The sequence below is a fragment of the Somniosus microcephalus genome, chromosome 14 (genome assembly GCF_052327205.1).
Source record: "Somniosus microcephalus isolate GS21.2 chromosome 14, FLI_Smic_1.0, whole genome shotgun sequence".
Taxonomy (NCBI): domain Eukaryota; kingdom Metazoa; phylum Chordata; class Chondrichthyes; order Squaliformes; family Somniosidae; genus Somniosus; species Somniosus microcephalus.
The window spans coordinates 20799303-20821189 of record NC_141000.1 but is presented as its reverse complement, the minus strand read 5'-3'; the positions used below and the strand labels follow the sequence as shown (position 1 = coordinate 20821189).

General features: G+C 46.7%; 1 protein-coding gene across 3 annotated transcripts in view; it reads right to left on the bottom strand.

Annotated features, from left to right (window-relative positions):
* Positions 1–21887, bottom strand: part of reps2 (RALBP1 associated Eps domain containing 2) — a 324931-nt gene that overhangs the window by 79992 nt on the left and 223052 nt on the right. For all 3 annotated transcript variants that reach the window (XM_086006315.1, XM_086006317.1, XM_086006316.1), the window contains exons 10-11: positions 9842–9926; positions 6530–6616 (exon numbers count right to left, since the gene is read on the bottom strand). In XM_086006315.1, coding sequence (XP_085862441.1) covers positions 6530–6616; positions 9842–9926 — 172 coding nt within the window. The remainder of the gene's footprint in view (positions 1–6529; positions 6617–9841; positions 9927–21887) is intronic.

Sequence of the window (21887 nt, the reverse complement as noted above, 5' to 3'; positions counted from 1 at the left end):
ACACTGGTTGTCCTAGCAAGGCCTTTCATCTTGACTCCCCCCAGATGACCTTCATGCAGTTCCTTCAGAACTCTCTCCCTTAATTTAGGAGGAATAATCACCCTTGTTCCATACATCAATGTTCCTTGACAGACGGACAGCTGTTCTCGTCTGGCTGAGAATGCAGGTAACAGTGGTTCGCCATGTGCTGGCCATCCCTTCACTGTCAAATCGTAGACCCGAGACAGTGTCGGGTCGTTTCTGGTCTCTCTCTCAATACTCGCATTGGTGACTGGTAAGCATTCGATGATGGTCGAGTGAAATATCTCGACAGGGTCAACTGCCGGTGCCTCTTCCGCTGTAGGTAGTGGCAGGCGCGACAGCCCATCAGCATTACCATGTTGCTTTGTACCTTTGAATTCGATATCATATTGATGTGCCCCTAGGAAAAGGGACCATCTCTGAAGCCTCTGCGCCGTCATAACCGGAACACCCTTCTTAGGGTTAAAAATGGAAACCAACGGCTGGTGATCTGTCAGCAGCGTAAACCTCTGGCCTTGCAGGTAATGGTTAAATTTCTTAACTCCCCACACGAGGCTGAGAGCCTCCCTATCTATCTGAGCATAGTTGCGCTCAGCGGAGGTCAATGATCTGGATGCGAACGCGACTGGCCTTTCCAAGCCATTTGGCAACTTATGTGAGAGCACTGCCCCGATACCATATGGAGAAGCATCACAAGCTAAACGAATAGGCAGCGTTGGGTTAAAGTGAGCCAACACTTCCTTAGAGGTGATAAGTGCCTTGCTTTTTTGAAAAGCCCGCTTACAGTCCTTGCTCCACTTCCATGGTACTCCCATTTGCAAAAGAGTGTTCAGCGGGTGTAACACCGTGGATAAATTTGGAAGAAACTTGTGGTAATAGTTAATCGACCCAAGGAACAACCTCAACTGGGATACATTTTCCGGAGCGGGAGCTTTCACAACAGCTTCGATCTTGTCAGGTGACTTATGAAGCCCCTCCTGGTCAATGACGTGACCGCAGTACGAGATTCGCTTCTGAAAGAACTCACATTTCTGGCGATTAACTCTGAGTCCATATTCTTTCAATCTGGTGAGCACCTGCTCCAAATTCGTGAGGTGTTCCTTATCATCTCCTGTAATCAGAATGTCGTCCAGGTAGCATTGCGTGCCTGGAATTCCCTGTAATACCTGCTCCATGGCCCTTTGCCAAATCGCTGGAGCCGATGCCACTCCAAAAACCAGTCTATTATACCAATATAAGCCCTTATGTGTGTTGATCGTGAGATACTGGCGTGACGCTTCATCAACTTCCATCTGTAAGTACGCCTGCGCCAGGTCTATCTTGGTGAAGTGTTTCCTGCCAGACAGCGAAGCGAAGATATCCTCAATCCGCGGAAGCAGATATTGCACCGTGTGAAGAACCGGATTAACAGTGATCTTGAAATCGCCACAGATGCGAACCTTCCCAGGTTCCCCCGGCTTGTTGCTCAACGAACGCTTCATGACGGGAACAATGGGTGTGGCCCATTCGCTCCAGTCCACCTTTGACAGTACTCCTGAACGTTCTAGCCCTTCCAGCTCTGCTTCCACAGCAGGTCGTATTGCATAAGGTACCGGTCTGGCTTTGAAAAATTTTGGGTTTGCGTGTTCTTCAACCTTGATGTTTGCCGTAATTCCTTTCAGTGTTCCCAGTCCCTGTTGGAACACCTCCTTAGCATCGTCCAATATTTTGGACAGTCGTTTAGGTTTGACGTCGTCCTCTTTACAGGAATCTACAGTTAGTGCTTGTAAGGAATGCCAGTCCATATTTATTCTCCGGATCCATTCCCGTCCCAGTAGTGGTGGACCTCCCTCAGGTAACACATACAAGTCCATTCCCTGACTTTCTTTACCATTGTAGACCACCTTTACCTTTATCTTTCCGATGGGGTATACTCTTTGCCCCGTGTATGTTTTCAATACAATCTCCGTATCCCTCAGGGGAATGTGTGAGAATAACCTTTTGTAATCTTGCTTATTCATGACGGTCAATGCCGATCCAGTGTCCAATTCCATCTTCACTTGGACTCCTGCTATCCGAAGCGTGACCCAGATAGTTTGGTGGTCTGCTGTGTTACCCACATTATGTATTTTTAGACAACCCAGTTCCTTACTGCTGGAGTCTGAATCCGTCTTCTGTTCATCCAAACTGTTCTCAGTCACCTTGTGTACTTTTTTGTACTTCTCCTGCGGCGACTTTTTGTTGCTGGTCTTCTTTCCTGACCGGCATACTTTCGCTATGTGACCAAGTCTGCCACATTTCCTGCATTCTTTATCTTTGAACCAGCACTGGTTCTGATCATGCGTTGTCCTTCTGCAACGATAGCACTTTACTGCGCCCAATGCCATTTCATTGGTGCTGAATTCCGATGGCCTTTGCTGCATTTCTGCAGTGCCTCGTGCTGCTGCCTCGTGCGATGCTGCAATGCTGAAAGCTTTGTCCAGCATAAGATCCTTTTCCTCTAGCAGTCACTTCTGGGTTCCTTCCTTTAGTAGCCCACACACGAACTTATCTCTCAGAGCGTCTGCTAGTCCTGTACCGAACTGACAGTACTTTGATAACTTGCGCAGTTCGATTAAGAATTCAGCGTTGCTTTCCTCTTTAAGCTGAATTCTTTTGTAAAATTTAAATCGTTCCGCTATCAGCAGCGGCGTGGGGTTTAAATGCTCTTGCAGGATAGTAACAATATCCGCGAAACTCTTTCCTACCGGTTTATCTGGTGTTACAAGGTGCCTTAATAACCCGTACGTCTTCGCACCCATCGAGTTTAATAGGGTTAGTGCTTTCTTATCCGCCGGTACCTCATTCGCTGTACAGTAAACTTCAACGCGTTCCACATAAGTGGCCCAATCTTCTACATCGCTATCAAAAGCAGTGATGTTACCCGTTTTTGGCATCCTTGTTGAGTTTCCTTTATTTTATTTATTTTTCAAAATGGCGGCTTCCCGCGTTGGCGGCTTTTCCCGCGCTTGTCTTCTTCCCCCGCCGACTAAAATGGCGATTACCGCGCTGTTGCCGTTCTCGTCTCCCAGCGGTCCTTTATTTCCCCCGACGCTGCTGCTCTTGTTCCCCGCCGCTCCCGCGGTCCTCGTGGACATTAACGCTTTCTGGCTGCTGCGCGTCTCTGCCCCGATTGCAGTCCGGCCCCTTACACCGGCTGCAGTCGTGTTCTCCGCCCTTTTCTTCGGTTTCCCTCCCCTTCTCCCACTGACAACTCGGCCGACTTCCTCTCCGTGCCGCTCGATCGGGCTTACCCGCCGCTGTCGTAGAAGGGATGATCACTGCCTGTTGCTGATGGTGGACTTCGTGGCCAGCAAATCCAAACCGGGTTCCCGATGCCTCCCGTGCGATGCGGTGCTCAGCAGGATGATGAGGGCGGATGCCCCTTTTCGACGCCCGTTCTGAGGACGAAGCTTCCTTGGCTGCAAAACTGCCGCTAGGTACGATCAGACTCGTCGCCACTGTTGTGTCTGTGTTTCCCAAATGTAGTTATGCTGAATAACTGGACACAGACAACAGAATACTTAAACAGGTCTTTAGTAACTGAGGGTCAGAGCTGAACTGAAATACAATTTGCTCCACAGGGTTTATATACCGGTGTGGTCACCACCGGTACTACAATATACAGGAGCCATCAGAAAGTAGTTCATCACCTTAAGGTAGTCTCTTAAGGTGGTACAGGTTACATACACTACAGTACCCACCTCCGTATTTGCCATTAATTTCACGAGCCTTCGTCTTAAAAGGTTTACATGTAGAACTTTATCAAACACCTTCTCAAAATCTAAGGCTGCGATTTCCACGACCTCGGCGGGTCCGGTGCGGTCGGGGGTTGGTCCCGACCTCGCTGCTGGCTCCAGCCTGCTCTGTCGAATGATTTTACCCCGATTGGGCTAGTTAAGCCCGCCCAGTGCATTTGCCATCCAATTGAAGGACGCGGATCTGATGACATCACTTGACGCTTCATCAGCCGGTTTCCTTAAAGGGACCATGCGCAAATTGCTTTTGACAGTTGTGCTGTCAGTGTTCTATAGCATTGAGGTGCTGCAAACACCGACAAGCACTGCAGAGGTGCTCGGCTGTACCCAGGTTCTCCCATGACTCCCTCCATATGCTTATGGAGGGAGTCACAGCATGCAGGGAGGTTCTCTTCCCTTCCAATAGGCGGAAGAGATCTCCCCAGGCGATCAACACAGCCTGGTTGCACATTGCAGAGAGCACAAGCAGGAATGTCGTCAGGAGGACCAGACTGTAGTGGCGCAAACCTTTCAATGATCTCAGGAGATCACGAAACTTTACTGCAAAGCCACACTCAACCTCACCCTGCTGTGCCACGCATCACATCCCCATCACTCTGCCTTCCTTGCCCTACTCCTGCACATCCTTACTCACATCAATTTACCTTGCACCTCCACCCATCCCTCTCTATCTACATTATCACTTCCCCATCTCACTAGCCACCCCTCATACTCACCCTCATCCAAGTCCAATCATACCAACTACAGGAAACTCTCGATTTACCGGCACCTAAATAACCGGAAATCTCTGTTAACCGGCAAGATTCAGGAGTAGGTTCAGGTAAGTTTTACTTCATATTAGTGGCCGTTCCTGGATCTGTGGCTGTGTAATCGGGGTTCCTGCACGTGTTGCTAAGCAACAGGGATGCCTGGATCTTGTGGCGGGGTTCCTGCACCTGTTGCTAAGCAACAGGGATGCCTGGATCTTGTGGCGGGGTTCCTGCACCTGTTGCTAAGCAACAGGGATGCCTGGATCTTGTGGCGGGGTTCCTGCACCTGTTGCTAAGCAACAGGGACGCCTGGATCTGTTGCTGTGTACTGAGCTCTTGCACCTTTTACTATACCTCTCTGTAATCCGGAGTTTTTGATAAACCAGCACCACGCCGGTCCCGGATAAAAAAAAGTTTCCTGCAACAACACACAAGGGTAGGCACTTGGGTGTTTTAGCCAATGTTCATGTGAAGTTTCTGTTAATGTGCTGTCAATCATTGAAATCTTTATTTTCAACACTTCACGTTCTTGGACAGATCTGTATGCACCTTTGGAAGTGGCTTAGTGAGTTGCAGCGAATAGTGAGACATAACGGTATCCCCCGCAATGCTGATGAGTGTGAAAGGAATGGCTTGGGCATTGTAGGGATGCTTTATGGTGTTGGTGTGGGATGGTGCCAACCTGGTGCATCATGTGGCAGCTAGGGTGTCCAGCATCAAGTGAAGTAAATCTGGCCATGGTGAGGCCATCCCTGGCATCTCAGGCAGGTGTGATGCACTGTGCAGCATCAGTTGATTGCAGAGAAGATTGGTGGTGTTGTTGGTGCTGCTGGTGTGCCTGGTGCTGCGTCTGATCGTGGTGGGATTCTGAGGACCAAGGTGAGATAGTTTCAAGGGCACTGATGCTGATGTAATAGATGGCAGGTGATCTTGAGATGACAGAAGCGATCTGTCAATGGTGAGAGGTTGTTCCAATGAGGTGACACTGGATACAGAGTTTACTCCAAACACTTGCAACCTGCATAAAGCTCAATCTGTCTTTCAAATGCAGTAAGCAACAGCTTCTGAGCTTGGAAAGTGAACAGCTATGAGATGGGAGCTTTTATAGCACATTTGCAGCTGCCAAGTAAAGAGATCATTTCATGGTAACACAACTCCCAACCTCCTTACCTGACATGATCCCCGAGCAGCGTGGACCTCGTAAAATTTAAAGGTGAGCTCAAAATACTTTAAAAATGGCTTTTAAGGTCACAATGACCTAAATTGCCTCCCCCGCCGCTGTGTGATGGGTCTGTTAGGCGTTTGCAGACTCGACATCTGGGAAAGTCGAGTGGTGGCGGGTTGACAGCGGGTTCCCGACCTGCTGTCAACATTTTTTTCCCCACCCAACCCGCCACCAAACGCACCTGCTGACCCCCCTGAAAAATTCCCCCATAAGTATCCATCCATTAATTAGTTACCAGAGCAAAGAATTTCAATTGATGTGAGGTTTTATCTATTGCTTCTAAATCTTTGCTGACTGGCTCTTATGGTCTTTGCACTCTTCAGATGAACAGTGTTCCTTTGAAATCCAGATTACATTGGAAATAGGAATCCAAAGATGAGTTTAAATGAAACATAAGAAAAAAAATCAGGGATTGTCTTGGAAATGTACGTGCTTACAGCTTTTCTGAATTTATTTTGCCCACGCTTTTAAAGAAAATAAAATGTTCTCTCTTTTTTCTTCTTTCCAGAGATGTGTCCATTGCATGAACCTCACCCCCACCAACTGGATGGGTTACAGACCATTTACCAGTGGTGTTGTACACCTGACCACTGGGAGGCATGTATGCAATCTGAAGTAATTAATCGTCACATCATTCTTGCATATATATATTATATATATATGAAATTCCATGGCCTCTCCATGATGGAATGGTTGGTTTCTTTATTTATTAATATGTAATCATTAAGTTAACAATCTCAGCCGCCTCAAGTACTTACCTGCTTTAGATAAGCAGAATCCATCTTCAGTGGCTTGGTATTCACCTGGTATTGGTGTGCAACTAGCATTTGTGCTCCGATTTCCATCTGCAAAATAGATGCAAAAATGAGTACAAATTTTGCATCAGTTTGTCTGTCCCATTCCCTCTCCCGCATCATGATTTATTACCCCACAGAAAGTGCTCATCCTTGCTCTGTGTCCTTCGTATGGGGGTGACAATGTTGCTAGCTATTTGACAGAAATTATGATTCAAGCAGCCGGAGTTAGCTTCTGTTAATTTTTTTCTTGGTCCAATTGCTTATGATGGGATGCCTCCTAGTGTCTGTTATACAGAGAGCTGAATGAAACGTACTCAGCTGTGGCAAATGATTTCACATAATAATTTTGGCTAAGAGTAGTCTCATGTAAAGATGCAAGAGAGTAATTTCTTTAACATTTTGGCTAGTCCAGTTCCTCTGATGAAAAACAGGTCTCCCAGTAATAGCACAGTTGGTACATGAATCTGATTAACGCTTCCATAACAATTGTAACAAAGTTTGAAATTTCACAGAATGCTGTAACAAATTAGTTGGCCACAAGGCAAGCTATTTTCCATATTATGGAACCATAGGATAAAGGACTGAACATGTGCAATCCTTCAATCCCCTTGTTTTACTTGATATAAAATTGATGTGCACTTCCTTACTTTAGAAATTGAGCAAAAACTCCCTCACGTGTCTCAACAAATCTTAATAACTTTACCATGAGGTTCCCAGGTTTGATACCCAATCTGTGCAGGTTAGGTGACCTGAGCTGGGGCAGCTATAGGGAAAAATCAGCCAAGGAACCACTTCTGATTGTTCTACAGAGACACTTGTTACAAATGCACTTGTGACGGTCTCAGCCGCGGTATCCATTTTGGTCAGATAGCCTGCCGACACTCATTGTCCAGGCTCACATGAAACAAGGTACCAGAGAGCACAGAACAACTCATGGAAATGTACCCTAGCAAGGAGCGGGGAGAAAAGGGCTGAAAAAGGAGGATAAAAAGAGTAGAGAGGGGATTCCCCCCAATTGCTCGTTGAATTCAGCCAGTGAGATGAGCCGTGGAGCCAGATGGGAAGGATTGCAGGTTCAATCCCTGGTATGTGTGCAGTTAGTTGATCTTAGCCAAGTTAGTACAATTGCTTTGGTGCCCCCTTAATTAGGGAAAGAGAGGAGAAAGGCCAGGGTGATGTACGTCTCATCAGCTCAGTACCAAAAAATAGTATCCAGGTCAAAGTTGGGGCTGGGGTTATTTTTGGATAAATACACAAGAGTAAATCTATTATAAGCTTTTATTTCAACATATTTCTTTACTGTTGGGCAGAGCAAAGGGAAATTAATCTGTAACTGCATCACACAATACCTAGTGCTTGTAAATAAGTTTAGAGGCCCAAAGTTGAAAAGCGTTCTTGTTTGAACCACCATCACCTGTAACCTTAGAGCTCAAAACCAAACCTCCCTCCCTCCCTCCCCCCAAAAAATAAAATTGTTCAAATTCAACAAAACTAACAAATTGAGACAAGTTGATGTTTGGGCCATTATTCTAAATCATTGGCCCTGAATTTGAGGTCGGAGGCTTCCCGCGGGGAAATGCCTCCGAACCGCAAAAAAAATCCGCACCTACCTGGTGGTCCGGGAGGTATGGAGACTCGCGGTCCTGGGCCTCTCCGGGTATCCGTGGAAAGAGGCCCACGTATCCCAGGGGCGCAGGCGGTTCACGAGCACCCCATGGATCACGTGGGCCGGACCAACGAATGAAAGAAGGGAATCCCCATTCATGCTTACGGGGATTCCGTATGTATGGAAACCCTATAGGTATGAATGGGAATACCCAAAAAAATACTTCTACACATCAAAAAAAAAAATCACGTTTAAAACGAATTAAAATGGCATTTAATTAAATATTTTAAACAAAAATTTTATTTTTTGAAAAATAAATTTACATGTTTTAAAGGGGCTAAAAATAAACTTACTTTATTTCACAGGTTTTTAAATGTACAAATGATTGATAAAAATTTATTTTTCTATTTTTTAAAACTCTTACGCTGGTATAAGCAGGCCTTGCACCTACTTTTACCAGGCGTAAGAATTTCACGGGTATTCGTTGGGCAGAATTTGGGCAAACAGCGCAACTCTCCGCCCGCAAAGGCCCTTTTCCCGGGGATGCGGAGGATCCGTCAAGAAAATTCTGGACAGATTACAAGTTCCGGGTTTTAGTGCATGCCTAAACCCAGTACTTGCACGGCCCTCACGGGCGCGTACACATCTCGTACGCACCCGCAGGGGCTGCAAATTACGGCCCAATATGATTCATTTGATGCCGATTGGTTTTGTTGTGAACTAGTAACGTATGAAAGAATGATCTGAATGTTGCTGTGAAAATTTTGCACTGAGCTTGTCGAATCTCAGGACTGGCTTTTGTTTTTATATCGATTTGCTCAGAGCTAAGTTACAAAAATCACCAACAATTTGACATCATTTGTGTGCTGAGAAATGTCTGTGCAACTCACACAGCCTTTTATAATTTTGTGACTGAAAGTTATAACTTTGTTTGGTTCTGTCCTGATCTGTAAAATGTGAAGCCAACTATTTTGTTCCACAGTCAGATTCTATGAAAAATGCCACAAATACTTTTATTCTGATGTTAAATACCTAAATCTATCGTGTTTAAAAAAACAAAAATGCGGAGAGGAGATAATGTTGAGAAATAAGTATTGGTGCACTTCCTTATTGTGTTTTTTAGGGGAGGGAGAGAAGAAAGGCTTGATTTTTTTTTAATGCAGTAAAATACATCCCATTCATTTTTAAAAGTGAATTTTGTCTCAACATGGAGCTTTGCCAATTGAGAGCATGGGTCAAGAAACTGCGTGCGAGTGCTGGGTGCCCAATTTGTGGCTCTCCCAAATGTTCAAACCGGCCACACTACTGTCCAGCACAAGCCTCGTTATAAATACTATGCAAACACAAGGAAATTGGTCCCATGCAGAATCTCAACCTTTGGCTGTTCACTCTCCCATTCCTTTTGTATTCGTTCAGTGATATCTCCGCAACATACCATTTGGGACTCTAGATCGCATCGACAAAATAAACCATTTACCCCTCTGACTATAGAATCACCACTTGTCTATTCTAACTATGTGTACAGTTACCCCCATTAGGTCTCTCTCTCTCTCTCCGCTCCCCCCCCCCCACCAGAAGAAAGCCAAGCCAAAAAGTGATTGGTTAAAAGAGAAACCCAAACAAATGACATTGCACAAATACACCGAGAAAATTTCCAATGTTTGTACCTGGTTTGTCAGTGAAGTGCAGTTCTGGTTGCTGGAAGGTACTTGCAGGTAATTTTGCAGGCATTGATTCAGCTACAATATTCTCCTGTTCAAAATAAAATTGTAATATCCACTACTTTCTTGATAAAATTCTAGTACACGACTCCTTATATCACACTCGTATGCTACCAGAAATATACCGTCTAATTTGGAAGACGGAACTGGAAGTGTTTTCATGGTGAAAGGAAGAATTATAAGGGCAATCTGTTATCATTTAGCCTGGTTTGCCACATTGTTCAGAAGTGTGCAACACAGGTCACAGCACAAACCAGGCTCCTCCAGTACACATTTAACAGGAAAAAATGGTCAATCAAGTTCATAAAAGAAAAAACTGCATTTATATAGCACCTGCCATAAATCTCAAACATCTCAAAGCAATTCACATATAATGAATTATCTTAAAAGCAAGCATGGCAAAACAGCAAGTTCCTATTACAATGAACAAATAATCTGTTTTTAGTGGTAATGCTTGAAGCAGGAATGCGGTGCAGGATACCTGGAAAACTCTCTGCTCTTCTGCACATGATGGGAGTTTTCCCGTACACATTTGCTGATCAGGATATAGCGCATTCTAGGCAGGTATTTGCATATGATGTCACCAGGTGTGTTAGAAGCTGTGTCAGCTGCAACAATCTGTTACTAGGTTGTTTTGCACCATTCTACACACTTGGTTTATGAACATACTACTGTGTTATGAAAAAAGAGCGAAACATGAGCTCTATTACAATTTGTAAAGAAACATGCTGCAGTTATACTGCGGATGGTAGTGAAATCTCGAAAGATTTTGGAGTGATGTAGGTGGACAGCAGAGAATTATAGCGCCTGTGTGTTTCTTTTGCACCCCCAGGAGTTTTCCACATAGTACACAATAATTATTTATACACTGTAGTGCTTTCAAGGCTCTGATTCAGCTGACTATGCCAAACCCAACAGAGGCCTTTGTATCCATTATTCACTATTTAAAGTGGAATTCTGGTACTTTCAACTACAATATCTGTAAAGACATCTCTGGCTTTTACCCCAAATGCTTACAAACATTCATGGACACCAATTCCTCCCCTCTGGAATGTGGCAACTCCTTGCTGGGGTGATGTTCCACAGACCCCTCTGGCATAGCAACCACCTGGCCATTGTTCATCTTGACAGTGACTGCTCATGGGCTATTCAACCACAGAGGCACTAGAGCCAAGCCCAATCGAACCCTGGCCTATCTGCCCATTTCTAAAACAAAAGCACTGAGGCCAATTGTAGTGCACCTGCCTCGGCTCCAAATGAGATCAGCTACTTCAGCAGAGATCAGGCATCAAACCCAGGACCTGGAGGGCCTATACGTTTTACTGAGCCATTGGGGAACGCTCTACATGTGTTTTCAAGCTTGCGGTTCACTTCATGAGTCAGCCAGGGCAAATTTAGTGTCAAAACGATTCAGAATCTTTGAGCTGGAGGGAGCGGTTTTTCGTAGTTTCCCACTGTTTAAGAAAGGGCACATCAAGAGAAAGGGTCAGGGTGCAAATAAAAAAGTTGTTCCGCTTTTCAACTTTCACTTTCATGTATATCTTGTACAAGCATGCCACAGAGCAAAGCTGTTAGATGGAGACATTTAGCAGGGGAGAAATGAAAACACTTGTCAAGACCGCAAAGCATCATTGTGTTTGTACAATTACCACAAGTGTGATGGATTGTCTTGCTCTCATGGAGGTTAAAAGGTCTTCGATCTTAGATTAGACCTTCAGAAGGAAACAATGCAGCTTTTGTTCAAGAAGCCAAGCTTTAAACAAGGAAATTCTGCAGTGAAGTTAATTTTTCAAAACCTGAAACTCAACCCAAAGTCTAAAAAATATATAGGCACGCATCGGTCTACAAACAGAGTTCCCAATAAGGAAATCTAAACTATATTTGAAGTAGACAGAAATGTGATTTTAATTCTGGTTGACTGGCGAGTGCACAGAGAGAACAAATAGGGTTATTCAGTCAAGGTGTTGGGATGTCACTCAGAGAGTATCTCAGCCGGCCTACAAGTAGATGATAAGGAATATACACATCAAACTGCAACCTCACTCAGATTGGTATCTCTGGAACTACACCTTTTGAAAATGTCACTGATCTAAATCTTGTATTGTTAGCTTGTCGTGGTGCAGGAGAGCTCTCGATGTGAACAGGCTAGCTACTCAGTCCAGCAAAAATGGAGATATTTTCTACATGGAATAAACAAAAGAAATCATGTTTGGTGAGTGGTTTAATATAATGTTTGGCTATAACTTGAGAATAAATAAAGATTCTGGTTTTAAATAAAAAAAACAGCAGTAAAACACCAGAATGAAAATTCCCAAACTTTTTTTAAAATTAAATGATACCAGGAAAAAGGGAAGCAGAAAATAATACTTCTACTGCCTACAAATAAAGAGCTTTTTGAAATAAAATTGCATTCTGCTTTGAGAAACTTCAGCCTCCTGTATGTTTAGATGCACTTTAGGTAGGTTGTGCAGGGCTTGGTATACAATTTATGGAACTAGCATTTAGCCTACAGCCTAGTGCATGGATGGTGGTGGAATTGCTTGCCGGCAAGGCCGGATGATTTAGCAGTTTAATTGCAGAGAACGTCAATGGTAACACAATTCTGGTTTCCACTACTAAACCTTCTTTAATAAGGAGAGCAGCAAACAGATTTTGTGGCCAGTCAACGACGGCAGGCTCACAACACACTGAAGAAGAATCCCACAACAATGGTGCTGCAGTCCCGCAGTAATCAGGCATTTTGAGAGAGAGAGGAACAAAAACAAACCTCACTCAAGCTAGAGCGCAAACTGCCACTAGTCTGAAACAAACCTTGCTCAGAAAGTTCATTACTTGCTCTCAAGTCCCTGGCCACTCAGACAAATGAGATGCATCTCCCCAAAGTTTTCAGAGCCGATCTTCCACTATAAAAGAATTAAGTGAAAGCTACGGACATTTCTGTGATGATTGATGAAATGTCACAAACGCGTGGTGACCCAGCCACTGCCATCTTGTTTACACTTTATGACTGAAACGAAGGTGGGTGATGTACAATGATTACAGATTTAGTGGTGCAAGAAGCAGGAATGTTAGCCCTGAATTTAACCAATGAGAACGGGGCATGTGACGCGAGGGGTTAAAATTGCAGCAGAGACTCACAACAAACTGAAGAATTTCACAAGAGTGGCGCTGCAGTCCACGGTGTTTTTCCACAATAATTCGCCGCCATCACCATTTCTGCTCCAAGGTTTTGGGGGGAGTGAGGCCTTTGCTGCAGGCAGGCGAGGGCCTCAAATATTCAAAAGTCGGGGTCCAATGACTTAATTTGGTGAAATGCCGACTGCCCGCCCGATTTCCCAACTGGCTATTTTATTTGCAGAAATGAGACCATGCTACCAGCATACGGCTCTCACTGACCCGGAATAATTATTTAAATGTGGTCCCTCGCCCAACCACGGCTCAGGGAACACCCACTGCATCTGCTCACTCTTCCGAAATGGGTGCCTCAGGGGTTTCTGGGGTGTGGCCTCCTCCAACAAGAGGCAAGTAAACTGCGTGGGAAAGTGTTTGCATGCTTTCCAATTTTTCCTGTTTTAATTTGCACCACGCGTGGATGGATGCTTTAGATGAGGAAGAATTCATGAGGGGGCCACCAAATATAGATTTAACGACACCCAAAGCTTTGACCTCACCCACCAGTACCCGTGTTTACAGACTTCTCCACAAGTCCCTGAATGGCAGAAGAGACCTTTCCTCTAATTCACAAGAATTCTACCATCGGCTGCATCACTTCTGGACCAGGGACAGTTTTTCCCCAATTGGAGCGAAGGTTAAAATAGCATGAAGTCTCGTGCTACTGGATTCTTCCAAACTGCCCCAGGGACATATGCAGTGCACACCTATATCAAACAAGTAGAAGACTCTAGTTTTGCAAGGGCAACAATCTTCACTTTCCCTGCAGAAATGAGACATCAGCTGGGTGGGACGCAAAGCTTTCATTGGCTGGCAGGCTTCGCTAGTGGGCAACATTATTTCTAAAAAATCTAGGCTTACACTCCAGTGCAGTGCTGAGGGAGTGCTGCACTGTCAGAGGTGCCGTCTTTCAGGTGAGACATTAAACCGAGGCCCCGTCTGCCCTCTCAGGTCGATGTAAAAGATCCCATGGCACTATTTCGAAGAGGAGCAGGGGAGTTATCACCGGTGTCCTGGCCAATATTTATCCCTCAACTAACATAACAAAAACTGATTATCTGGTCATTATCACATTGCTGTTGGTGGGACATTGCTGTGCGCAAATTGGCTGCCGCGTTTCCCACATTACAACAGTGATTCCACTTCAAAAGTACTTCATTGGCTGTAAAGCGCTTTGAGACGTCCGGCAGTCGTGAAAGGCACTATATAAATGCAAGTCTTTCTTTCTTCCTTTTCAGTCCAATAGTCTATATGCAAAGAAATGACTTGCACTCAATGTTCAGGTAATATCTGGCCACAGAAATATTACACACGGTAATATCTGGCCACAGAAATATTATGCACATTAATGGTCATTATCAAGGAGCAGCCATAATGGCCCAGAAATTCGGGTCTCCACGGGTGAGTACGCATGGGGTACTCACCCGTAGGCCCAACGGAAGTGCCAGTTTTGTGCATGCACTGCGCATGCGCGGGAAACCGAAACTTCCGCTCCCTTAAAGGGGTTCAGAAGTCGAACGTGTGCGCCGGAGAGGCAGCTCGTGCACATGGAACTTACTTTTTTTTTGCAGGTTTCTCCGGGAGGGTAAGTCTCCAGGAATTACACATGTAAAAAGCAGGCGCAAGGCCTGCTTTTAACAAGGTAAGTGGTGAATTAATTAAAATTAAAACATTTTTCCACAGGTTTATTATTTTTAAATACTTTAAAGAAAGGTAAGTTTATTTTTAGCCCCATTAGAAAATGTAATTAATTTTTTCAAAAATGTAAATTGTTTAAAATAGTTATTTTATGTAATTTATAGTTATTTTAAAAATGTGATTTAAAAAATTTTTTATTTGAAGTTTGTGATGTTTTGGGGCTTATAGTATTTATAGTTTTGACAGCTCTTCCTGTCAATTTTATGAATGAAGCATTCCCTGCTACCATTGGCTCTCCATGGCCCACGTGATCCCAGGGAACGCATCAAACTAACTGCGCCCCTGGGATACGCAAGCACTGCGCGCCAGCAGTTGGAGGAGGCCCAGGATCGGAAACCCACGCGGGCCCACAGCACAACGGCCGGTGCACTAGGTAAGTGCAGGTCGGAGGCTTGCACCCGCGGGTAGCCCCCGACCCGAATTTCTGGGCCAATGTCATCAGTAAGCAGCAGTCTGCATTAACTGCATCTTTGGAAGAAGAAACACACCTGGGGCTGGGGGTGGGGGGGGGGCGGGCGGTGGGTGGGAGGGATGCAGGGAAAGGAATGGTTCTTAGGCAACAACGGCTGACCTCTGCATCCATGGCCACTGACCAAGAAGCCATCTAAAATGCAGATAGGGACTTTGGGCTAGAAGGCCAAGCATCGATTTGCTGTTCCATGTCCAACAGGGCCATCCAGCTTCGGCACAATGAAAGAGAGCCTGTGCAGAAGGGCAATGGTTGTAGACAGTGTTACCTGTCAGAGGGTGTGGGAATTCCCAGCTTAGGTTTGTGCCATGTGACGTAAGAAAACTACTAGGTACTTGGTCTGAGTATTAAACAAGGCTTTAATCAACTGTTTTACAACATGGAGATCTAGTTGTGTCCTTCACTAGTTCCTGTTAAAGAATGTCCTGAGCAAGCTGGGCCCATGCCCGAGTATTTATACTCTCCCTGGACAGCGCCACCAGCAGACCGCCCAGTATCATTTCATAAGTCATTGCCACATGAATGACGAGATTCATGTCACCATGCTTTACAGGTCCTCAAGAACTCTGAGCTGACCCAATACAGATTGAGCCTACGACCTTCTTGGTCTGGCTCATCATCTTTCAGCACAACGGAAATTCAAGTGCTATATATAGGATCAACACAGCAGAACACTGAACCCGACAACTCAACATTCAGTACATGCATACAGCCTGGAAAACTAACCAGACCTGACCAACTTTAAAAAACCCGACAACTCAAAAATGGCCCTGATTATAAGCCTGCGACCTGCCAAAACAAATAATGATACTGAAAGTAGCAGGAGGTGGGTTGGTCATTTAAATATTATAATGAGGCTGCATGCCTCAGAATTAACCACCATATTAAATTTAACCATGGCCGGCCGGGTTTCCCGGGCCTCGGGAAACCCATCGGCTAAAGGGAGGTGAGGATGGCTGGCTCCACGAGGCAAGTGCCTTTCCACTTAACTGCTGGATCCAGTTTACCTGCTACACTCGTCCCCTGCTGTCGGGCAACCCCCGACCAATCCGATCACTTCCCCACACGAACCTTCCAATTGCCCCCTTCCCCCCCCGCTCCCCAACCGAGGCCTCCGATCTCCTAACCCCCCCCAACCCTTCAGATCTCCCCACCACACGCCTCCAATCTCCTCCATCACCGACTCTTCCAATCTCTCCCCACCCCCACCGTACAATCTCCCGAGGCCCTTCCGATCGCCTCCACCACAGACTCTCCCGATCTCTCCACCCCCGCCTCAGAGCCAATATCCAGCCCAAGGTCTCCGTCACTTGCTCGATGCAAGCTGTGGACAGCCAACTGACTGATTTGACATATATTATGGGGCCATGGATATAAGGTAGTCACTAAAAATCTAATAAGGAATTCAGGAGAAACTTCTTTACCCAGAGAGTGGTTAGAACGTGGAACTTGTTACCACATGGAGTAGTTGAGACAAATAGCATAAATACCTTTAAGGGAAAGCTAGATAAACGGATGAGGGAGGAAGGACTAGGAGGATATGTTGATAGGGTTAGATGAAGTAGTCTGGAAGGAGGCTCGTTTGGAACATAAACACTGACACAGACCATGATGTAAAAAGACTGAGTGCTTGGTTTGAGTATAAAACAAGGCTTTAATCAACTGTTTCACAACCATGAGATTCTAGTTACATCACTAGTTCCTGGTTACAAAAACATCCCGAGCAAGCTGGGCCCACGCCAGAGTATTTATACTCCTTGGACAGCACCACCAGCTGGCCGCCCAGTGTTACTTCATGAGTCATGATAAGATTCATGACAGACCAGTTGGGCCAATTGTCCTGTTTCTGCGCTGTTAATTCTATGTAATTACAGGTGGTGGTTTGGACTGATCTGGGAGTGAGGTCTGATGCTCTGTGGTACAAGTTTCCTTTAGGTCTGCCTCCCAGAGATTGCGAAGCTTCATGACAGCCTGTCTTGTGAAGTGGAGATTTCCTCGGATTAGCCCAGGAAGGATCGTCTGGGCCAGTAAATAATGCAGGCCCCGAGGTAAGGGCAATATTTAATGTGTGAGAAATAGTTTCCCGTCTTCCCGAGAACAGTCCTTGAAATCTAAGGCAGTCATTGGAACACCCCCACCCCACAAAAAAAAATTTCAGCAGCCACTTTGGTTGCTACCAGTGAAAAAACAGCTGAATGTAAGACTGCTGTAAGAAAGAGGTGGAAATAAAAGTCTTGCAATGCAAAAAATTCAGACTAAAGCACAAAAATGAATATACCAATAAAATGCAGAAAGAGCAAATTAAGCTAAAGAAGTAGGCCCCGATTTTCCCCCAGCCGTCGGGCAGGTTTTCAGGTGTGTGGGGGGGGGAAATCCCGAATTTGGGGGTCCCGACACCATCCCGCCCCACGTAAGTTTCAGGGGCGGCGGGTACCCGCCCCGCACTGGGACCCGCCAAAACCAGGCAGGAAGGGATTAGTGCCAATTAACTGCCTGTTAACAGGTTGTTAACAGGCAGTTTTTAGCCTAATCCCTATTTTGAGGGGTTTCGTGTAGGTTTCCCGACAGCTCCAAACCACGCCAGGTTAGAGCAGGCGGGCCGTCGGGTTGAAGGAGTTGGAGGGGTCGCGATGTCGGTGTTCAGGTGAGTGATGGGTGCATGAGTGTAAAGGTAAGTGTGTTTGGTGTGTCTAAAGTGTGTAAAGAACTTTTACTTACCTGTACTTACCTTCACAGCCCTTCTTCCTGTAGCCGTCGGGAGTCCATCACTCACTCGGAACTTAAAGCTGAACGGTTGCGATCTGTCAAAAGTGACAGCCTTCAGCTTTGCATGCCGGTAAGAGTTCTAACTGAGTCTGTGCAGAATGACTCATGGTAGAACTCAGACTGTCAGTGTTTCACAGCTTCAAACAGCTGTGAAACACTGATATTTCATCTGTCAAAAACTCTTGACAGATGAAATTGCAGTCTGTGACGTCACCTGTTGCCGGGTGGCCCTTAATTGGCCTGCTGAGCCTGCTGTGCGGGCTCAACAAGGTCAATCAAGGGAAAATCGCGTGGATTGGCCGAACGTCGAAGTAGGCGGGTCAAAAACCCAAAAGAGGAAGTCCCGCCTTCTTCCCGACAGGTTCGGGAAAATCTACCCCGTAATGTTTCAATCAAAAATTTAAAAAGTGACATCTTTAAGAAATGTACTCAGAATGGCTGGGCCACCTAAACACTGCGGCACCTGTTTCAAATGGGTGAGCAGAGCGGTCAGAAGAAAGCTGCAAGATTCAGCATGGGAATCATTTCAATAAATCGCCAACGTATAATGAGGCACAGCCTCCAAAAAGCAGTCTCTTTGCCGCACAATGTAGTCCACTGTCCATTAGGCACAGTAACCCAACTGCCAGATTCCAGAGAGTTCCTGCAAAGTCCTGACAATAGCGTGACAGAGCTACTAAAGCCAAAAGGGCAACACAGCAAGTATTTGGGCCTGAAATAGTTCCCCCTTCTCTCTAAACCTCTTCGGTTGCAGAGGTCAACAACCAATGTACTTTCCAACCCCTACTGGTGGATTGCACGGTCCCTGCCATTTTATTGCATTCTTTTTTTTTACCTGCCTTGACTAATTACCTTCGATTTTTCCACACAGTAACAGCCTTCTTGTAACTCTAGAATAATGTGCTTACAATATCACAGAAACCCCACAGTGCAGATGGAGGCCATTTCGGCCCATCGAGCCTGCACCGACACATATCCCACCCGATCCCCGTAACCCCTACACCAACACATATCCCACCCTATCCCCGTAACCCCACGTATGTAATCCCCCTAACACTAAGGATCAATTTATCATAGCCAATCAACCTAAGCCGCACATCTTTGGACTGTGGGAGGAAACCGGAGCACCCGGAGAAAACCCACGCAAACACGGGGAGAATGTGCAAACTCCACACAGACAGTCACCCGAGGCCGGATTCGAACCCGGGTCCCTGGCGCTGTGAGGCAACAGTGCTAACCACTATGCCACCGTGCTGCCCTAATATGTCATTTTTCTGATAAGTCAGTCTCATCATTTTTCTCTTGTCAGTTCAAGAGCACGCTCATTTGTTTTTCTTCTTGTCTGGCTAATTCGTAACACATGTCTGTTGCACCATAGTTCAAAATGCCTCCAGTCTTCTTTCTTCAGTTTTAAGATGGAGCTTTCGAATCTCTACAACACTGTTGATTAACATTCAGGTATTCTGCTTTGTTTCAACAACAACTACTTGCATTTATATAGCGCCTTTAACATAGTAAAATGTCCCAAGGCGCTTCCCAGGAGCGTTACCAAACCAAATGTGGCACTGAGCCACATAAGGAGATATTAGGACAGGTGACCAAAAGCTTGGTCAAAGAGGTAGGTTTTAAGGAGCGTCTTAAAGTTGGGGGGGGGGGAGAGAGAGGGGGAGGGGGAGAGGGGGAGGGGAAGAGGGGGAGGGGAAGAGGGGGAGAGAGAGGGAGAGGGGGAGAGAGAGGGAGAGGGGGAGAGAGAGGGAGGGGGGAGAGAGAGGGAGAGGGGGAGAGAGAGGGAGAGGGGGAGAGAGAGGGAGAGGGGGAGAGAGAGGGAGAGAGGGAGAGGGGGAGAGGGGGGAGAGAGAGGGAGAGGGGGAGAGAGAGGGAGAGGGGGAGAGAGGGAGAGGGGGAGAGGGGGAGAGAGAGGGAGAGGGGGAGAGAGAGGGAGAGGGGGAGAGAGAGGGAGAGGGGGAGAGGGGGAGAGAGAGGGAGAGGGGGAGAGAGAGGGAGAGGGGGAGAGAGAGGGAGAGGGGGAGAGAGAGGGAGAGGGGGAGAGAGAGGGAGAGGGGGAGAGAGAGGGAGAGGGGGAGAGGGGGGAGAGAGAGGGGGAGAGAGAGGGAGAGGGGGAGAGAGGGAGAGGGGGAGAGAGAGGGAGAGGGGGAGAGAGAGGGAGAGGGGGAGAGAGAGGGAGAGGGGGGAGAGAGAGGGAGAGGGGGAGAGAGAGGGAGAGGGGGAGAGAGAGGGAGAGGGGGAGAGAGAGGGAGAGGGGGAGAGAGAGGGAGAGGGGGAGAGGGGGGAGAGAGAGGGAGAGGGGGAGAGAGAGGGAGAGGGGGAGAGAGAGGGAGAGGGGGAGGGAGAGGGGGAGAGGGGGAGAGAGGGAGAGGGGGAGAGAGGGAGAGGGGGAGAGAGAGGGAGAGGGGGAGAGAGGGAGAGGGGGAGAGAGAGGGAGAGGGGGAGAGGGGGGAGAGGGGGAGAGAGGGAGAGGGGGAGAGAGAGGGAGAGGGGGAGAGAGAGGGAGAGGGGGAGAGAGAGGGAGAGGGGGAGAGAGAGGGAGAGGGGGGAGAGAGAGGGGGAGAGAGAGGGAGAGGGGGAGAGAGAGGGAGAGGGGGAGAGAGGGAGAGGGGGAGAGAGAGGGAGAGGGGGAGAGAGGGAGAGGGGGAGAGAGAGGGAGAGGGGGAGAGAGAGGGAGAGGGGGAGAGAGGGAGAGGGGGAGAGAGAGGGAGAGGGGGAGAGAGGGAGAGGGGGAGAGAGGGAGAGGGGGAGAGAGGGAGAGGGAGAGGGGGAGAGAGGGAGAGGGGGAGAGAGGGAGAGAGGGAGAGGGGGAGAGAGAGGGAGAGGGGGAGAGAGGGAGAGGGGGAGAGGGGGAGAGAGAGGGAGAGGGGGAGAGAGGGAGAGGGGGAGAGAGAGGGGGAGGGGGAGAGAGAGGGAGAGGGGGAGAGAGGGAGAGGGGGAGAGAGAGGGAGAGGGGGAGAGAGGGAGAGGGGGAGAGAGGGAGAGGGGGAGAGAGGGAGAGGGGGAGAGAGGGAGAGGGGGGTGCAGGTTTAGGGAAGGAATTTAGAGCCTTGCCAGCTAAAGGCACGGCCACCAATGATGGAGAGATGAAAATCGGTGATGCACAAGAGGCCAGAATTGAAGGAGCGCAGAGATCTCGGAGGGTTGTAGGGTTGGAGGAGGTTACAGAGGTAGGAAGAGGAAGGCCATAGAGGGATTTGGAAACATGGATGAGAATTTTAAAATTGAGACGTTTCACCAGCTTCATTTGTGGTTCCATAGACACAGTATTGAATTGTGAAATTACTTTTTTTTTTGCAATTGTTAACCACAATTTAACTTCTTTAGCGCTTCAAATTCTGAGACGATCAAACTGTCCGGGTGAACATTCTGCCCATTTGCTCTATAACTACATCGTTTAATCTGCCAATTCTTTCTTTGTTCTCCATTCTAAAATCCACTGATGTGTACCCCAAAAGAATAAGTTCACACATGTAGATTCCATTTTGTACAACTGAATTTCTCTTTTGCTTACGTTACAGCAGTGACTGCACTTCAACGTTATACATGATGTGCTTGGGATGTTTGAGAGCCACAAGATGGTATGTAAATGAAAATTCTCTCTTTCATAATTACACATGTAAACTATTATAATTGAATAATAAAAAATGATAACGGCATTATAACTGCAAAAATGTATTTCTAAATAAAATCATACTTATGTGGAAATGACAAAATTCATCATATGTGAATTTATGTGCATTAACAGAAACTAAACATTTACTCACAGACATCTGCCGATTTAATTCCTCACCACTGTACAATTCAGACTTGAAACCATGGCCAGTGGAAATTGTCCGTTTCCCTCTAGCTACTTTGCCAATACAGCCCATTTCTCTCACT